Source organism: Aplidium turbinatum, chromosome 4, assembly GCF_918807975.1.
Source record: "Aplidium turbinatum chromosome 4, kaAplTurb1.1, whole genome shotgun sequence".
NCBI classification, from domain to species: domain Eukaryota; kingdom Metazoa; phylum Chordata; class Ascidiacea; order Aplousobranchia; family Polyclinidae; genus Aplidium; species Aplidium turbinatum.
This window is the reverse complement of record NC_137475.1, coordinates 15,317,670-15,332,116: the sequence shown is the minus strand read 5'-3', so window position 1 is coordinate 15,332,116 and position 14,447 is coordinate 15,317,670. Positions and strand designations below refer to the sequence as shown.

Here is a 14,447-nt window from a genome sequence, read left to right as displayed (position 1 = left end):
ACTACCACGCTACTTCGCAGATAGCTTTTGATCCTCTTCAGTGTTGAAAACGAACGTTCGCTTGTACAAGTGGTAACTGGCAAAGTAACAAATATTTTTATCAATCTGTAAATATTACAGTAGATGTCCGAATCGCATAGCAATATTGCTTCAATTGCCGATGTCGGTCGAGGCACGTTATTAGCATCACTGCGAAACCGTTCGTTCCAGCAAAGAATCAGAATCCAACTCCAAATCTTCGCAGTAAAGTCCACAAAAATTTGAGAAAAGTTGCCTATCTAGGTTTATCAACTGACGTCCAGTGGGAAGTAACAGAATAAACGCCTCAAGTATGTTGCCATGCTTTAAAAAAATTGGTATTAAGTTAGGAGATGAAATCGTCGATAAATGGAATGAATATATTTATACGGTAATAATCTTCAAGCGTTTCTGCAACAAGAATGTTTCGATAAATTTGATGTTCAGTAATTCTTCTCAGTGCAACGCTGTCTTGAAACAAATCAGAATTAATTTTTGCACCTTTCGTGTAAATTGCATTGAACTTTTCGACAGCATCCAGCCTCACGTCAATTAAAACTTGCTCAAGAGCTTTCACGTGTGTAATTGCACTTGCCACATCCAATTGTTTGCTTTGTAGTTGCTTACTAAGTGGCAAACTGAACGAAAATATTTCGTTCGATATCAGGAGAGAAAATATGAAGTCCGGTTTAGATATTCCGCACAGTAGTAATTTAGCAGAAGAAGAGGACTCTCTATCATTCCATAGCGATATTTCACAAAGGGAGGAGACAACAGTTTGTTTTTATTTCAGTTTGTTTTTATTTCTGACCATCACAACGAAAAAAACAATATTATGCAAAACATAGCAGAGGTATAGAAAAAGGTAAAAGCGACAAAGCGCGGACGTTTTAACGTGCATGATACCAAAGCAGAACAATCAGTTTAAAATATGACACGGTCGCAACAAAAAATAAAATAACTCTATTACTATCATTACCGCATCATGTCGGGTAAACCATCTTGTTGGACAAAGACGTTGCAGTTTAGATCGTTTTACATCTGGCAATTTTTTTTATATGGGTCGTCAAAACGTTGTTGTGCTTGGGTGTTTCAAAAAAAGTTACGCAACCTTTCAACGATGCCAAAACAATTGCGAATACATCGAATTGCAGTGGCAGATGAAATCGCTAGGTTTAGGCTGTGTGACGGGCAATGCACATTGCACATATATAGCAAAGGGACATTTGGTTCGGATATTGGCTTGTACACAATTGTGCTTACCGGACGTGGCTGCTGCTCCATCGTATCCCTAGCCTCTTACATACTTGATATCATTATTCCAAATGCTAACAAGCTTTCAGTAATAGCAGTTGCCCAAGATTGACCTGCGGTGGAAACTACCGCTATAAATTGCAAAAAAAAATTTACAGGGTACTTTGGAATTTTCATTGAAGTAGTGAACGCAAACAGACAGCAGCTGTTCCACACAAAATACGTCTGTAGTTTTATCAGAAAGAACTGTGAAACAACGGGATTGATTGAATTTTGAAACAAGCTTTGTAGCATGATCGTATTGGCGCATTCTATAATTTGGTTTTGAATTTTCCAGCTTATGCCAGTAGCATTCATCGCAGAAGTTTCCAAATGAATTTTTAACATGACATCCCCAGCATCAATACGAACCCAAAGCAGTGAACGAAAATTACCTTTTCCCCGTTGTTTTTCACTAACTTTAAAAGGGCAGTTATCACGATGACCCCTGAGTGACCAGCCGCATTTCGTCCATAATCGAGAACAGTTTTAATTATAGGAACCATTTTTTTGCGATTTTTTTAACTACAGCAGTGTGAGCAGTGTTGATGTGTCGATCAATTGATGTTGCTGCACCAGTTCCAATATTCAATAAACTGTTAGCGGTATGAACGGCATGATTATGGTACAGTTGAGAAGGAGTGATCTTCCTGGCATCAGCACTACCTGACTACTCACTATAGAAGCACGTGTCTATCGCTGAGTTCTTGCTACAGTCGACTGCCGAGAAACACATGATTGTGGTAGTTGCACTTTGCATGTTTAGCGAAATTTTTCGTTGCCTTTTTCCAGTTATTAGAAGGTACCGTAACAAGCTGCTCAACTCGTTGACAGCCACATTTCCCAACTTCTTTAAGAGCAAAAAGCACACAATACTTGTAATAAGCCTCATCAATTAAGGCTGAATAACATACGGTAACGATAAAAAATCGACGTCGCATTGACAGGGGGTATAGGCCGTTCTTTTCGAATACGTTAGATTCCCGAGGAGCCCGGGAAGTTGGAGAAGATGTGGCCTTTTTTACCATGATGTATTTGCTTCCAGTCCATTTTGTTTTAGAGATCACTTTCGCTTTTCTTGAGATAAAAACTATCTCTTTTCTCGATAATTTTGCTGTTATTTACCCTCATTTGTTGTTCTTTTTCTGAATGGTTGTCTTGTTTTTCGGTCTTGCAATCTTGGTACAAGGCACTCTCAATTAACCTCTCAACGGCACTGATCTTCATCTTGAATCGATTTCAGACAAATTTGGCAAAATCTCCACTTTATTGAGGCTTTAGTCTGGGGCTCTTGATATATTCTATTCCTTTATTATATATTAATTTGCCATTTTTCTGCATAGCCTATTTCAAGTTTGTAAAAGTGGTAACCCGACATTTTGGGAAAATCTTCTTAGATTACATTGATATGTTTACCGGACACTATTCTAGCAAATAACGACCTTCAACTGCTTCTTAATCGTAGTTTTGCGATTTCTTGACTAATAGGTTGATCGTTGTACAAACAGGAATAATAATATGATCATTGTCTTACATTTTTCCACATTCAAAGAACACCAGGTCATCATCGTAAGGCCAGGAATGAAAACTTCTTCTAAATTGGTCACGTGACTTGCGGTGACAGTTTGCAGTATCAGAGGAATTTCCCCAACAAGAGAATAATAGTCGAAGAGAAGGCCTTGCAATCTGAATTAAAATCAGGTTTGAGGTACACGTGATGAGCCCGACCTGATGAGCCGGACCACACAAGCAAAACTTCCACGCAATAAACAAACGTCATAAGGAACAGTTTTTGCTTGTCTTTACAAATAAATAATCTGAGGGTTTGTGGAGCGCTTTGCTTCAGTGGACTTTACCGAAAAAATATTTTTAGCATAAAGAGGTCAATCCGCCTGGAGCAAGAAAGTCTTTGATTCAATCTTAACAAGCTAAACTGGAAGAGGCGGAGGGTTTTAGGAGAATTCTTAACAGCTTCAAAACAGGCCCAAGCACTCTCCCAATGTTATATTATGATTAAACTTACATTTTTCCAGGACAAAACATTTAACTAAATATTATTTCCAGTTTAACTTTAAATTATGATCAGTGGATTTCACTGACAAAAGTAACAATGTTCGATGATTTTATCTTCACATTCTACAACTGAATCAAGTGGCCTAACTGTACGCTATCAGCTTAGTGTACAGGTAATACTACAGAGGTAAGTACATTATCAGTCACACCGACTCATCCTTATTGCATTGTACACAAAAAGACAAGCCATCGTTTTAAAAACTCTTGATGATCGGACCTGAAATTAAACCGAACCAAAAATAAAAGCAGTAGACATTAACTATAGTCACTCGTCAGGTACTGAGGTCACCTGGCAGCTTGAGACTTCAACTTATCACTGTCGACTGCCAGCAACTTGAAGGCAGCGTCAGGTACGCTCAACTTCAACATCTTCATATGACGAGTCTCACTGATCAACTCATCAACTTTGGGGTCAAAGTTTACAAAGATTCGACGTGTTTCAGGATGCCTGACTAACAAGGAAGCGTTGAGTCCACGCTTTATGTTTTCAACTCCACGACCCCATGCACGATGGAACAACACCTACAAAAACGGAATATAGTTTTATTTATAACCAAACAACAGATTTATTTTATGTCATGCTTCTTGACTGTTTTTACATTCGCGTTTTTTCACCTTTTTTGTGGCACGCGTAAAATGTCTGTGTAGGCCATTGAAAAATCTTGTCCAACACCAAACTAAACTCCAAAAAATCTAAACTTCATTGTGAGAAAACCATGAACACAATGAAGGTTTACGACAAAGGTTGGAAGTCAACATATAATCCAAAACACTTGGCAAATTTTTGCGGCACACCAGTTAAAAATCACTGAGTTTCACAGTTTGTATAATAGGGTAACAGTAATTTGAATGTCCTAAATTGTCTTGCCCAACGCAGCCACGTGCTCTGGAGCGGTGTCGAACAAACTTCCTTTTAAGCATCGCTCTGGGACTCTCACCACTCAGCCACGCAGCGGAGAAGTTACATGAGCAGAGTAGGTTCCTATTGACCTTTACAGTGATTGCGGAATATTTGTCCAAAAGTTAAAAGGGAGCACGCGTCGTTTCCCCTTTGAAATTAGCTTTTTATTGGCGCTAAAATACCTCATATTCTGTCAAAGCCGCAGCAACTTTATTGTAAGCTTTGACGATCCTTCGTCCATCAGTTGTTTTGATCAATTCTACGTTCCGCGCCAGTACATCCATAGAAATCTGAAGGTGACGAAATAAATGTCGGGCCCACTTTATGCGACCGGATATCTGTATAAGCAAAAATCAATGAAGAATCTTTCAAAATAGTTCTATCAGAGCAATCTACGGCTTGTAAATTGACAAAATCGATGAGATCAAGTAATTATTATTCAAGTCTTTGCATATACAGTTTTGGAAGTTACTTCATCAACAACTGTCCAGTCTCCATTTAAGTAATATCTGCTGATCAGTTAGTATGTAAGTTAATGCTTGGTACACTATTATGGCTCGATACGGTGACGAGTGAGAGCGGGATGGACATGTATGTAAGAACTGAAGGAGGAATCGAAAGCTGTGGATGGATAAGATCTATAGTGTGATGGAGTGTCGAAACCGAGTGAACGGATGATGAACTGAACACTATTCAACATGACTTATTGACTCACTGGTGGCATATTTCGTGGAATGGGCGGGTCTTCTTTTTGCTTTTCATACATCTTCTTTGTAGATTCAACTTCTTTTCCAAAGTTCAAGAGTGTTTTCATATACTTGTCCCACAACTCTAATTTAATTCCTTTGATTTCTTCGAACTTTGACAAAATCTTCAGAGCATGAGCTGTCTGAACGAAAAAGGAAACCCGCATGTGAAAAACCAAAATAAGAGTTGGCGTTGTACAAGAGAGGCCACCGTGGTACTAGGCATGCCACTTCACAGTGTTGCACATAACAATGAACCGTACAATACAAAATTAAAATAATTGGAGATCTACCAAGCCAAGAAACGAGGCTAAGACTTTTGCGTTTCAATGCAATACTGGTTCGACACTCGGCTTAAGCTTGTTGTTAAAAAAAAATCGATCACCTCAGCACAGTGTGTAATGAATAAGGTATAGTTACTGAAGGAAAGGTGGGCGAGAAAAAGTAACTAGCCACCCTACTCTCGTTAGTATTAAATGCATCTTCTAATGAGAAGCTTATTTTCTCATCACTCGATACATAGGTTCACATTTATAGCTGACAAAATAACTATATTCCGCACCGTCATGTTACGCGAGAAGTATTGTTCCACCAGACCCTGTATTCCTTCTTTTATGCTTTCTACCTGACTGAGGAAATCTATGAAATCGTCATCGAACTCACGGCATCTGTGGTTCAAATGGTCATACGTTTTCTTCTTCACAGTAGCTACGATCGCTTTGTGCTTAGCGGCGTAACTATCGATTCCCTAAAAACATATATCAAAATATGAGATTAGTGTATTGTAAAAGATAACAGAATAAATCTCCAACAGTTATTCCAAAGAAAACAATAATATTTTTTTTAGTTTTTTATAATCAATCAAGCTTTATGCTTGAAAGTTTTGTCAAGTAAACGGGAAGACATTAGAGAATCTTCTTTCCCTGCAACTTCCAGCATGCCGTGAACTGTCTTGGCAAAACACAACCGGTGTTATCTGTGGGCGTCGAAAAGGGGTCTTGCCGGCCGTGGCTGCACGTTGCACGACTAGGCTGCTCATTCGACTAGGCTTACTAAATCATGATATGGATCCACAGTTGGGTAGATGGAGGTGGTTAGTTAAACAAAATTAAATTGACCTTAGTGAAAAGTCTGCAGGTACAATATAACAAGTTTGAAGCCGTGAAAAATTTTGCAACAACTTAGAATCCAACCTGAAGTTTGATCTCTCCGAGACAGCTGAGACGTTCCATCGTTACTGCCATTTGGCGAATTTGCTTCAATCGCGAACAAAAAGTGTCAAATCTGAGGATGTTTACAAGAAAGCAAAGTTAAAAATAATTTGTTTATTTTATTTACGAGTGCAAATGGACATATACCTACACGTACAGCAGATTATGCTAAACAGTCAAACATTTTGTGTCTTGCGGCAACCTTTAGATAGTAAGCATACATGTGGCTCCTCGCTGCTAAAGGTGGTTTGGGTGGTGTGTTGTGATGGTCATTTGATTGTCCAGGTTTGAAAACTAATCATAAATAAATTAAATAAAAAGAAGTCACATAAACCTGTTACAGGATTGTCGGTTTTCAAGTTTTTTGCTTTAGAATTTCACCAGTGATTTTGCAGGTAAGTCTCGTTTAACATACGTTAGACTATCTTTTCGTTTTAAATATTCCTTTACTTTTTTTTATTCCGCAGCTGTATCAGTAGCAAATAATACTTCAAATTTACAACCAATGTTATTTACAACCATTAATCATGGCAGACGCCTCCTAACTAATAATCGCAAACTGCCATTTGTGATGATGATGATTTGTGTTTGTCGTTCAAGTTTGGGACTGCCACATTCTGAAAAACAAACTCCCTTTGGAAGTAGCATATATAGTCGGGTTGGAATTAAAATCAAACTGGGAATTAGAAATAGTTTTATTATTAATTTAATTAAATATACAACTACACACAGGACGCCACTGTTTCGACATTGGTCTCCTCCATGCAGTAAATCGTACATGAGAGCTTTTTTAACGCCTTACGTGTTAAGGCGTATTAATGTAATATAACGCCTTAATACCACTTAGCGTGGTTGATTTTTCCAATTGTGGTACGCAAGGAATCACATTTATAGGAATCGAACTTTCCTAAACAAATTGCAATTCTGCAGCCCATTCTGCCTGTTAGACAATTTATGTTTTCAAAACTAGATATTAAACATCGCTCAAATAATGCTTTACCTTCCAAAAATGTAGTTTTCACTAAATTCGAACTGAGGTTCATTGGGATTTTCTCTTAATTTCTCTTTAATTTTTTGGAATCGTTTCTGATAAGCTTCGTTCAGTTTCATGCAGTCGTCGATACGATCGATTAGTTCTTCCCTGTGTAAAAAAAAAGAACTATAGTATACCATACTTCAAAAGAAAACTCGTGGCCTACCTAAAGATTGCTTAAATATTTTTCAGTAATCTATTTGCATTTCACCTCTAATTACCAATTGTGCTATGCTATGAGGATAAGCCAACGCTTGCATATCCAAAGGGAATGTATTTATGGAAATCTTGCAGGACGTGACAAGAACTGTAACTAAACTTGTCATACAACACACATTTAATTTCCCATTCTTGTGGAACCTGTAGACTACAGTAAACTCTGTAGACTCACATTCACACAACACGTCGCTGTTAAAATATCATTTGACGCCAGTATTTTTTTACTCTTACCAAGAGTATCTAATGCTATTGAACAGCTCCTAAATAACCAAAACAAAAGAAAAAAATAAACTGATAGAACGTCACATTACCTGGGATGGTCCCAAATTTTCTTGACATCCTTATAAATGAAAGCTTTTGACGTCGCCACCATTTGGTTGGTGATCTTGACAAAGAGTGACGTCATGCGCTCGGAGGTGTTGTAGAATTGCGAGACTCTGTAGATCATTCGAACGCTGCTCAAGAGGTTTGGAACGTGGTCTGTGACAAATGTGTCATTAATGTATGTCCAGCTACAACTAATGTATTTACGTAGGCTGTGGTTGTTTTTACATGAGCTCTTTTGCGGTAGGTTGCTGAATACATGATTGTTTTCAATTTAATATTTTTATTTCCGATCATCAAAACAAAAATGCATCCCATGAGAATGACGTAGCAAGGGTCCTGAAAAGGTAGAAGCGACAAAACGCGAACGTTGAAGCGTACTTGAGACCAAAATGATTTTCTAAATACAAGGATTTTGGCATATGGCCCCCAACACGTTAGACTTAGTACTTTGAATAGATGCAAATAAATACGGGGATGCAATATGCCGGGGTGATTCTTCATGAAATACATTGGCAGTTGGAACTTACTTTAAATGATTTCTTTGGATAGATAAATACAGCAACTAGGCAATTTACTAACTGGTGTCAAGAACTAATTAGTACTTCCAACTACGGATAGAGAAATTCCACTTAGGACATTGTCAGAAACTTTGCTTTGGTTAAAAATTTATTTGGAAGGGTAAAAGCACCAGTAAAATTGTCATGTTATTGTAAAGAAATAAAACTAACAATATAAAACTGCTAATGAAAAGTTTATTACCCCGTGTTGAATACTCCCCAACATTTTCTACCTAATAAAACTTATAGCCTACTGCTTTTGTGTATAACATTTCTACAAGAAAAATGTTTAGCTTCAGCCACATGCAACAAATGCCTGCCAATCAGATGTTTCGATGAAAGCGATGATTTCGATTTTGTGGCGCTCGAGAGTTTTTTTTCTCTGACGTAACGCGCGTCACCTCACTGACGGGAAGTCAGATTCTGGAATATTCTGGCCCAATTAACAAATACCGGGTGCTCTCGGAATGCAGTCTTGTAATCAATTTTTGCGTTGAGCCTGAATCAGGTTCCTGCTGTACTTCGTTGACATGTAGATCTACCGTTGTGTTGCGTTATATGGTCGTGTGTAGAGTATGTAATGCCTGTGGCTGCGCCTTTCCAATCAAAACCAGAGTTCTTTTTAAGAAACTGAAACTATGATTCCTGATGCTAACTTGTAAAATATGACTTGTAAAATGTAATATGTAAAAGGTAACTTGTAAGATGTAATATGTAAAATTCTATTTGTAATCAAGGATTCCACATGTAATACATAAAATTCTATTTGTAATCAAGATGCAATTGTAAATGAAAGTGAAAACGAAGTTCTTCAATTCCGAAATTCTTTCTATTGAATTAAGTTAATAATGCAGTACGCCAGTATGCTGTAAACAAGGTAGTAGAGAAGACGACTTCGTGTCTCGGTCATTCCTCGCCAGTTATGCCCAGGAATGTCGCCGTCCTCATGGACGGCTGTATATGAGCGCGCGTGTTGACCACAGCGTCCGCTACAATTTCAATGCAGTTTAAAATTTTTGACTGCTGGTTCCTAAAACTGCGAAAAATTGTTCCTGAAAATTTTTCAAGAGAACAATACTTTAAACACCCCATTCGTGCGCCAGTGGTGTGTTAATGCTGAATATGTTAAGTAAGATTTATAATGGGAAAATAGTAAATGAAACTCACCAAGCAAACTCTTTGGTGTGCATTTGACCAACGGACCAAAATATTTCACCAAAGTGTATAAATACTTCACGTTGTCCTTCGCTTCGTTTGTTGCGTCAGTAATGACCGCATCCTGATCAAAAGAGGGATGTAACCGAATTACCAAATGATAAAATGTAATGTTACTTCACAGCTATTTTTCTCAGTGTAAAGCTGTGACAGCTAACTTCGGTGACCGTGCTTTTTTTCACCCTCATCTTAGTACGACACAAAAGTCACTATCTCATCATGTATATGTATAGGCCTAGGTGTAAAAACTGGGGTACAAACGTTCCCCCAAACTTTTCAATTTGTCGAGAGTTTGGGCAAGTTTGATAAGATATGAGCAAAACATTTTAGCATGCTTTTACGAATTTCAGCCAGATTGAACGTATTTTTGCGTTTTGTGCTTTCCCCGCAGTTCGCACAAATGTCAGACTTCTCAGTCATTGTTTCATTTTGCACCGTAACATTTAACAAGCTTTTTTTGTCTTATCGATACATATTTCTCATTACAAATATTGGTTGAATGAACAAGAAACCAAAGAAGCCTTTTGTTTTTGTGAAGCCTATTTGTAAAAAGTCATTGTGTCTTTCGTCAAGCATATTATAATAATGTGTCTTGTCGTGAGACAACACAGTTTAGAACACTTGTGAACTTCGGTAGGACGCTTTTAATAGGCTAGTTTTTTCTCAACAACACGTGCTTGAGTGGCTGAAACTGATAAGTGTTTGATGAAAAATACTGTGTCGTAGCTAATTTAGATTCAGGTTGTTTTGGCTTTTCCATATAACATTAGATAGAATACAACTAGTGTTTAATTTTTTCAGTACAAGGGAATAATGGAATTCTTAAACATCGGTGTAGGGAAACGCTAGTTTTTGAGGGTGCTAAAGAAAATACACGCAATTTGTCCACTATCCTCCAATTAGTTGGAAAAGTACACACAACCACCCTCACCATCTCTTTCCACTTTTTAATGCTTTTCGACTTCAGAACATTCAAAGCAGCAGTAACCGAACGCACTATCTGGGTTCGAATCTCGGCTAAGAGGCAGTCAAACCTAGCGGTCCTTCGTTTCCAATGCTCCAGCTCAGCGGCCGGGCCGATGTCGTCAGCCTCGCATTGAATTTGTTCGCTCACAACCAGAAGCTGATAATGCAGTGTGTTCGGTTATGTTAAGATTGTGAATAGTAATCAAAAACAAATTACAGAAACTTTGCAGTTCCCAAAGTCAGGCGTAAACCCAATTATGAGAAGAATCCATGTCCAGTTATGCCCGTAAACATCTATTGGGTTGACTTATGATAAGCCTACAGAAAAAGGGTAAGAAAAGACACGAGTCAAATAAGACAAGTTCACAAGCGAAAATTACTTTCACTTAAAAACATAGTTAATCCTTTCAATGAGTGGACAAAGAGCCAACTTCAAAGCAAAACTCTTCTTTTAAAAAAGTTTTACTCAATGTATTTGTTCTTGGTCATTTGCTAAAAGCAAACATTTTTTCACCAGGATGGATTTGAGAAATATGCTGTTACACACTTTCTTTGTACGGTTTTAAATAAAATTTATGCTATTAGCTGATCTAGTTCAGGGATCTCCAAACTACGACTCGCCGGCCAGATCCTCCCAGCCCACCGAACAGTGTAATGATTGTGATATTGCAATGAATAAAAATCCTTTGTTACACAGAGAATAAAATCCTTTCTAAACACAGAGAATAAAAATCCTTTGTTAACAATGAACGCTGGATGAAGTATTTGAGTACGGGATGTGATTTGCTGATTCCCGTTTTATATTCTTTTTTAAATGGCTATTTCTGAAATAGCGATTTCGGTTTTCATCGACTAAGGAAATCGTGTTTTCATCGACTAACCTAGCTAGTCATTCAAAATATTTTTAGACATCTACATCACCAACCTGATCTATTTCTTTGATCCACAGGTCCAATTGTTTTTCAAGTGCTTCAATAACTTGAGGATCAGAACCTGCATTAATTATGCCAAGCAGGAAAATAAGAACACGCATATGGACGAAGATTAATAAATTACCAGGTCAGCTTTGCGCGCTGTATGCAGCTTGCCTCACCTTTGCTCGAACAACCGAATATTTCTTCCCCTCCTTTACAAGTTTTCTGAAGACCGACTCAATCCACAAACAAACATGGATAATACTTACTGAAGGTATTTTAATTTTTTCTAGTTTTTTTTGCCATATGTTTAAATAATACCAAAGCTCTAAAATTCGACTTTGAAACTTATTGTTTTGCATTTCATGATCTCCCAACAAACTCCCAAAATAGGAAAAATTTCAAACGATTTCACGTTAAACTGCAGAGGATATCCCTGCGGAACATATGCGGACGTTGCCGGCGTAAGCCTATACCCGTAAAAGGTACAACTGTGTATAGGACTATGCAAGAGGCTGACTTATTTTGAAACATGGTGTTTCTCTATCAGTGACGCGTCTACCACAGGTTTACTCACTGCTAACAACAAAAAATGCAACAACTTCCGATTCATACCAAGGGAAGCGTAGTGAGCAGGACTGCATTCAATAATGTCCACACCCAAGTCAATATGAGTGAGTTTAAATTGTTGTTCTTTCACACTGGTTCGTGCGTTTCCCAAACATTTTATGAAACCTTCCATTTCTTCCAGAAACTTTCCCCGATGTTCTATAAGGTTTCTTCCTTGCAAGCGTCCCCAATTCTATAAAATAAATGCCGAAATTGTAACAAAACGCAAAATAGCCTACTTACGTTCTCATTAAAATCTATATGAGGAATTTATTTGCTTATTGAAACGAACAAAACAAATGTATTTCCTTTGCAAATTTATTCCATCCAAATCAACGCTGAAAAAGTTAAAAATTTTTACCGTCGTAGCCTTTAAAGCAGGAAGCATAATTTTTGAGAAGTAGAATTCAATCCCTCCAAGAACATCTCTATTTTCAACTTCAAAATGTCCGAAGTAGGAAGTTTTTTGTATGTTTTCTGTAGTCAGCGCTTTTTCATTTGAGTGCCGAACAAAAAAGAAACACTGACCTAGAAGAGGCTGAAAATACAAAGCATTCCATCAGTCAAAAACAAATTTAACACAGAAAAGCTGAAGATAAAAGTAGGCCTACGATAATCACGAAATTTCAGTCCTAAAATCGAAGTTTATCTAAGTTGTGTAAGTAGCCTACATAAGCCAAACTAGGTAATTGATTAGTAATTGGTAGCCTATTGATGAATGATATTTCATCGAAATTGGTATTCAAGCAGCTACCTTCTAGAAAAATCGCTGATAAAGCTAACTCTGCGAGTTTTTCTACAGGTTTCAGATATTTTTTCTATCGTAAAATCGATGATGAACTGTTTTATTTTGATCAACAACGCACGAGTACAAAATAATTGACAGGGCAAGAAGAACACAATTAACATAGCCAGGTCAAAGACTTTAAAGAACAGGCCCGCCACATCCCTCGGCGGCGGGGAGCGGCGTGATTTTGGGGTGGCAATGTACCGGGAAGGGAAGTCTAGGTACCTGTGGAAGGAAAGTGTGGGTCGAAAATTTTGCAAACAGAACAGTATTTAAAAAAGGCTTGGCTGAGAAGTTTGTGCTTTCTTTTTCAACTTGGTTAGGGTATCAGCTTGACAACAAAAAGTCCAAGGGCTTGTCTGAATAAATGCCATAAGCCTACCAGGTTTCTAAGAAAGTCACTCAACATTAGCTGGAAGCAGAACTCAACCATTGAAAATTTCTGCGATGATCGGCCATCTCTCACTAATACCATCAGAAGAGAAAGATGGCAACGAAAGGTTACGGTACTGCTTTTGTAATCAACAAGAAATTGATAGCATTCCGACAGGAAAAAAACCTTAGGAGCAAAGTGGTTGAAGCGCCTAGTATTCTGATCAAGAAATAAAGACCCTAAAATATGGATAGCCTACTAAACTCCTGTTCAGCAAGCGTTTCGAAGACTACATTGCTTTCATTTACGTTTGTGATAATTAACCTACATTTATAGTACTGAAAAATGCAAAAACGTGAATTTTCAAACTGAATGAGAAACAAGGATTTTTGGGAGAATCGATTTCCAATCATGGTTTTGTCGACTGGTAGAACATAGACGGCATGCAGTTTAAGATTCTGGATCTGGACCTATGATATTCAATCTTTCTAACAACATACCTTAAAGCTTATTAAAAAATTTGTATACCTCACACATATTAATATTTAACTGTCTTCATAAATAAAACTAGAAACTGGGACTAGGTGGCGTGTTACATTTTGAACAATAATTAGGTCTGACTGCATTTCTCACGAAACCAAGCAAAATGACAAAAATGGTAATTGGTATTTTTTGCAAACTTTGGGTCATTGTCGCTGGTTCAACTGTCGAGGTCAATGGTATATATTTTACGCATGATGTTTAGTAACAGAGACAATTTGAATAAAATTTTCTCTCTCTCTCGTTCTGCGTTAAAAATCAAGGTCAGTTTTAAGTTTCTCATTTTTGACTTGATGTCAACAAGACTGCACAATCCTTCTTCACATAGATAAGCTGAAGGCATCTGTAGGCACCAGAACATACATACCAGAACATACAAGGTTGACATACCAGACAGTTGTTGACAAGGGCCGGGGAGCACTTAAACCCAAACCTAACAACTAAAAGTGCAATTAAAGAGCACATCGTCTCTTGTGAAACGTGCACTGACAATGTCTCGATCGACCAATTTAAAATCATCTCTCAAGGCAGATCTGATTTTCAGACTAAGATCATGGAAGCCTTAAGAATCAAACGTAACAATCCATCTCTCAACCGGCAGTTATTCGCCTGTGGCTCAACGTTCCTTTTGTGTGTGTTCTAATTGTTTTGTCCAATGCCTGTAG

The 14,447-nt window shown here is 37.7% G+C and overlaps 1 protein-coding gene across 1 annotated transcript in view; it reads right to left on the bottom strand.

Annotated features, from left to right (window-relative positions):
- Positions 1 to 14,447, bottom strand: part of LOC145768217 (dynein axonemal heavy chain 5-like) — a 131,708-nt gene that overhangs the window by 101,404 nt on the left and 15,857 nt on the right. Inside the window, exons 5-17 of the mRNA XM_082579705.1 lie at positions 12,444 to 12,620; positions 12,089 to 12,275; positions 11,485 to 11,552; positions 10,525 to 10,716; positions 9,546 to 9,657; positions 7,806 to 7,974; positions 7,243 to 7,383; positions 6,225 to 6,315; positions 5,594 to 5,779; positions 5,001 to 5,174; positions 4,468 to 4,623; positions 3,674 to 3,906; positions 2,846 to 2,997 (exon numbers count right to left, since the gene is read on the bottom strand). Of these exons, the coding sequence (XP_082435831.1) occupies positions 2,846 to 2,997; positions 3,674 to 3,906; positions 4,468 to 4,623; positions 5,001 to 5,174; positions 5,594 to 5,779; positions 6,225 to 6,315; positions 7,243 to 7,383; positions 7,806 to 7,974; positions 9,546 to 9,657; positions 10,525 to 10,716; positions 11,485 to 11,552; positions 12,089 to 12,275; positions 12,444 to 12,620 (2,038 nt within the window). The remainder of the gene's footprint in view (positions 1 to 2,845; positions 2,998 to 3,673; positions 3,907 to 4,467; positions 4,624 to 5,000; positions 5,175 to 5,593; positions 5,780 to 6,224; positions 6,316 to 7,242; positions 7,384 to 7,805; positions 7,975 to 9,545; positions 9,658 to 10,524; positions 10,717 to 11,484; positions 11,553 to 12,088; positions 12,276 to 12,443; positions 12,621 to 14,447) is intronic.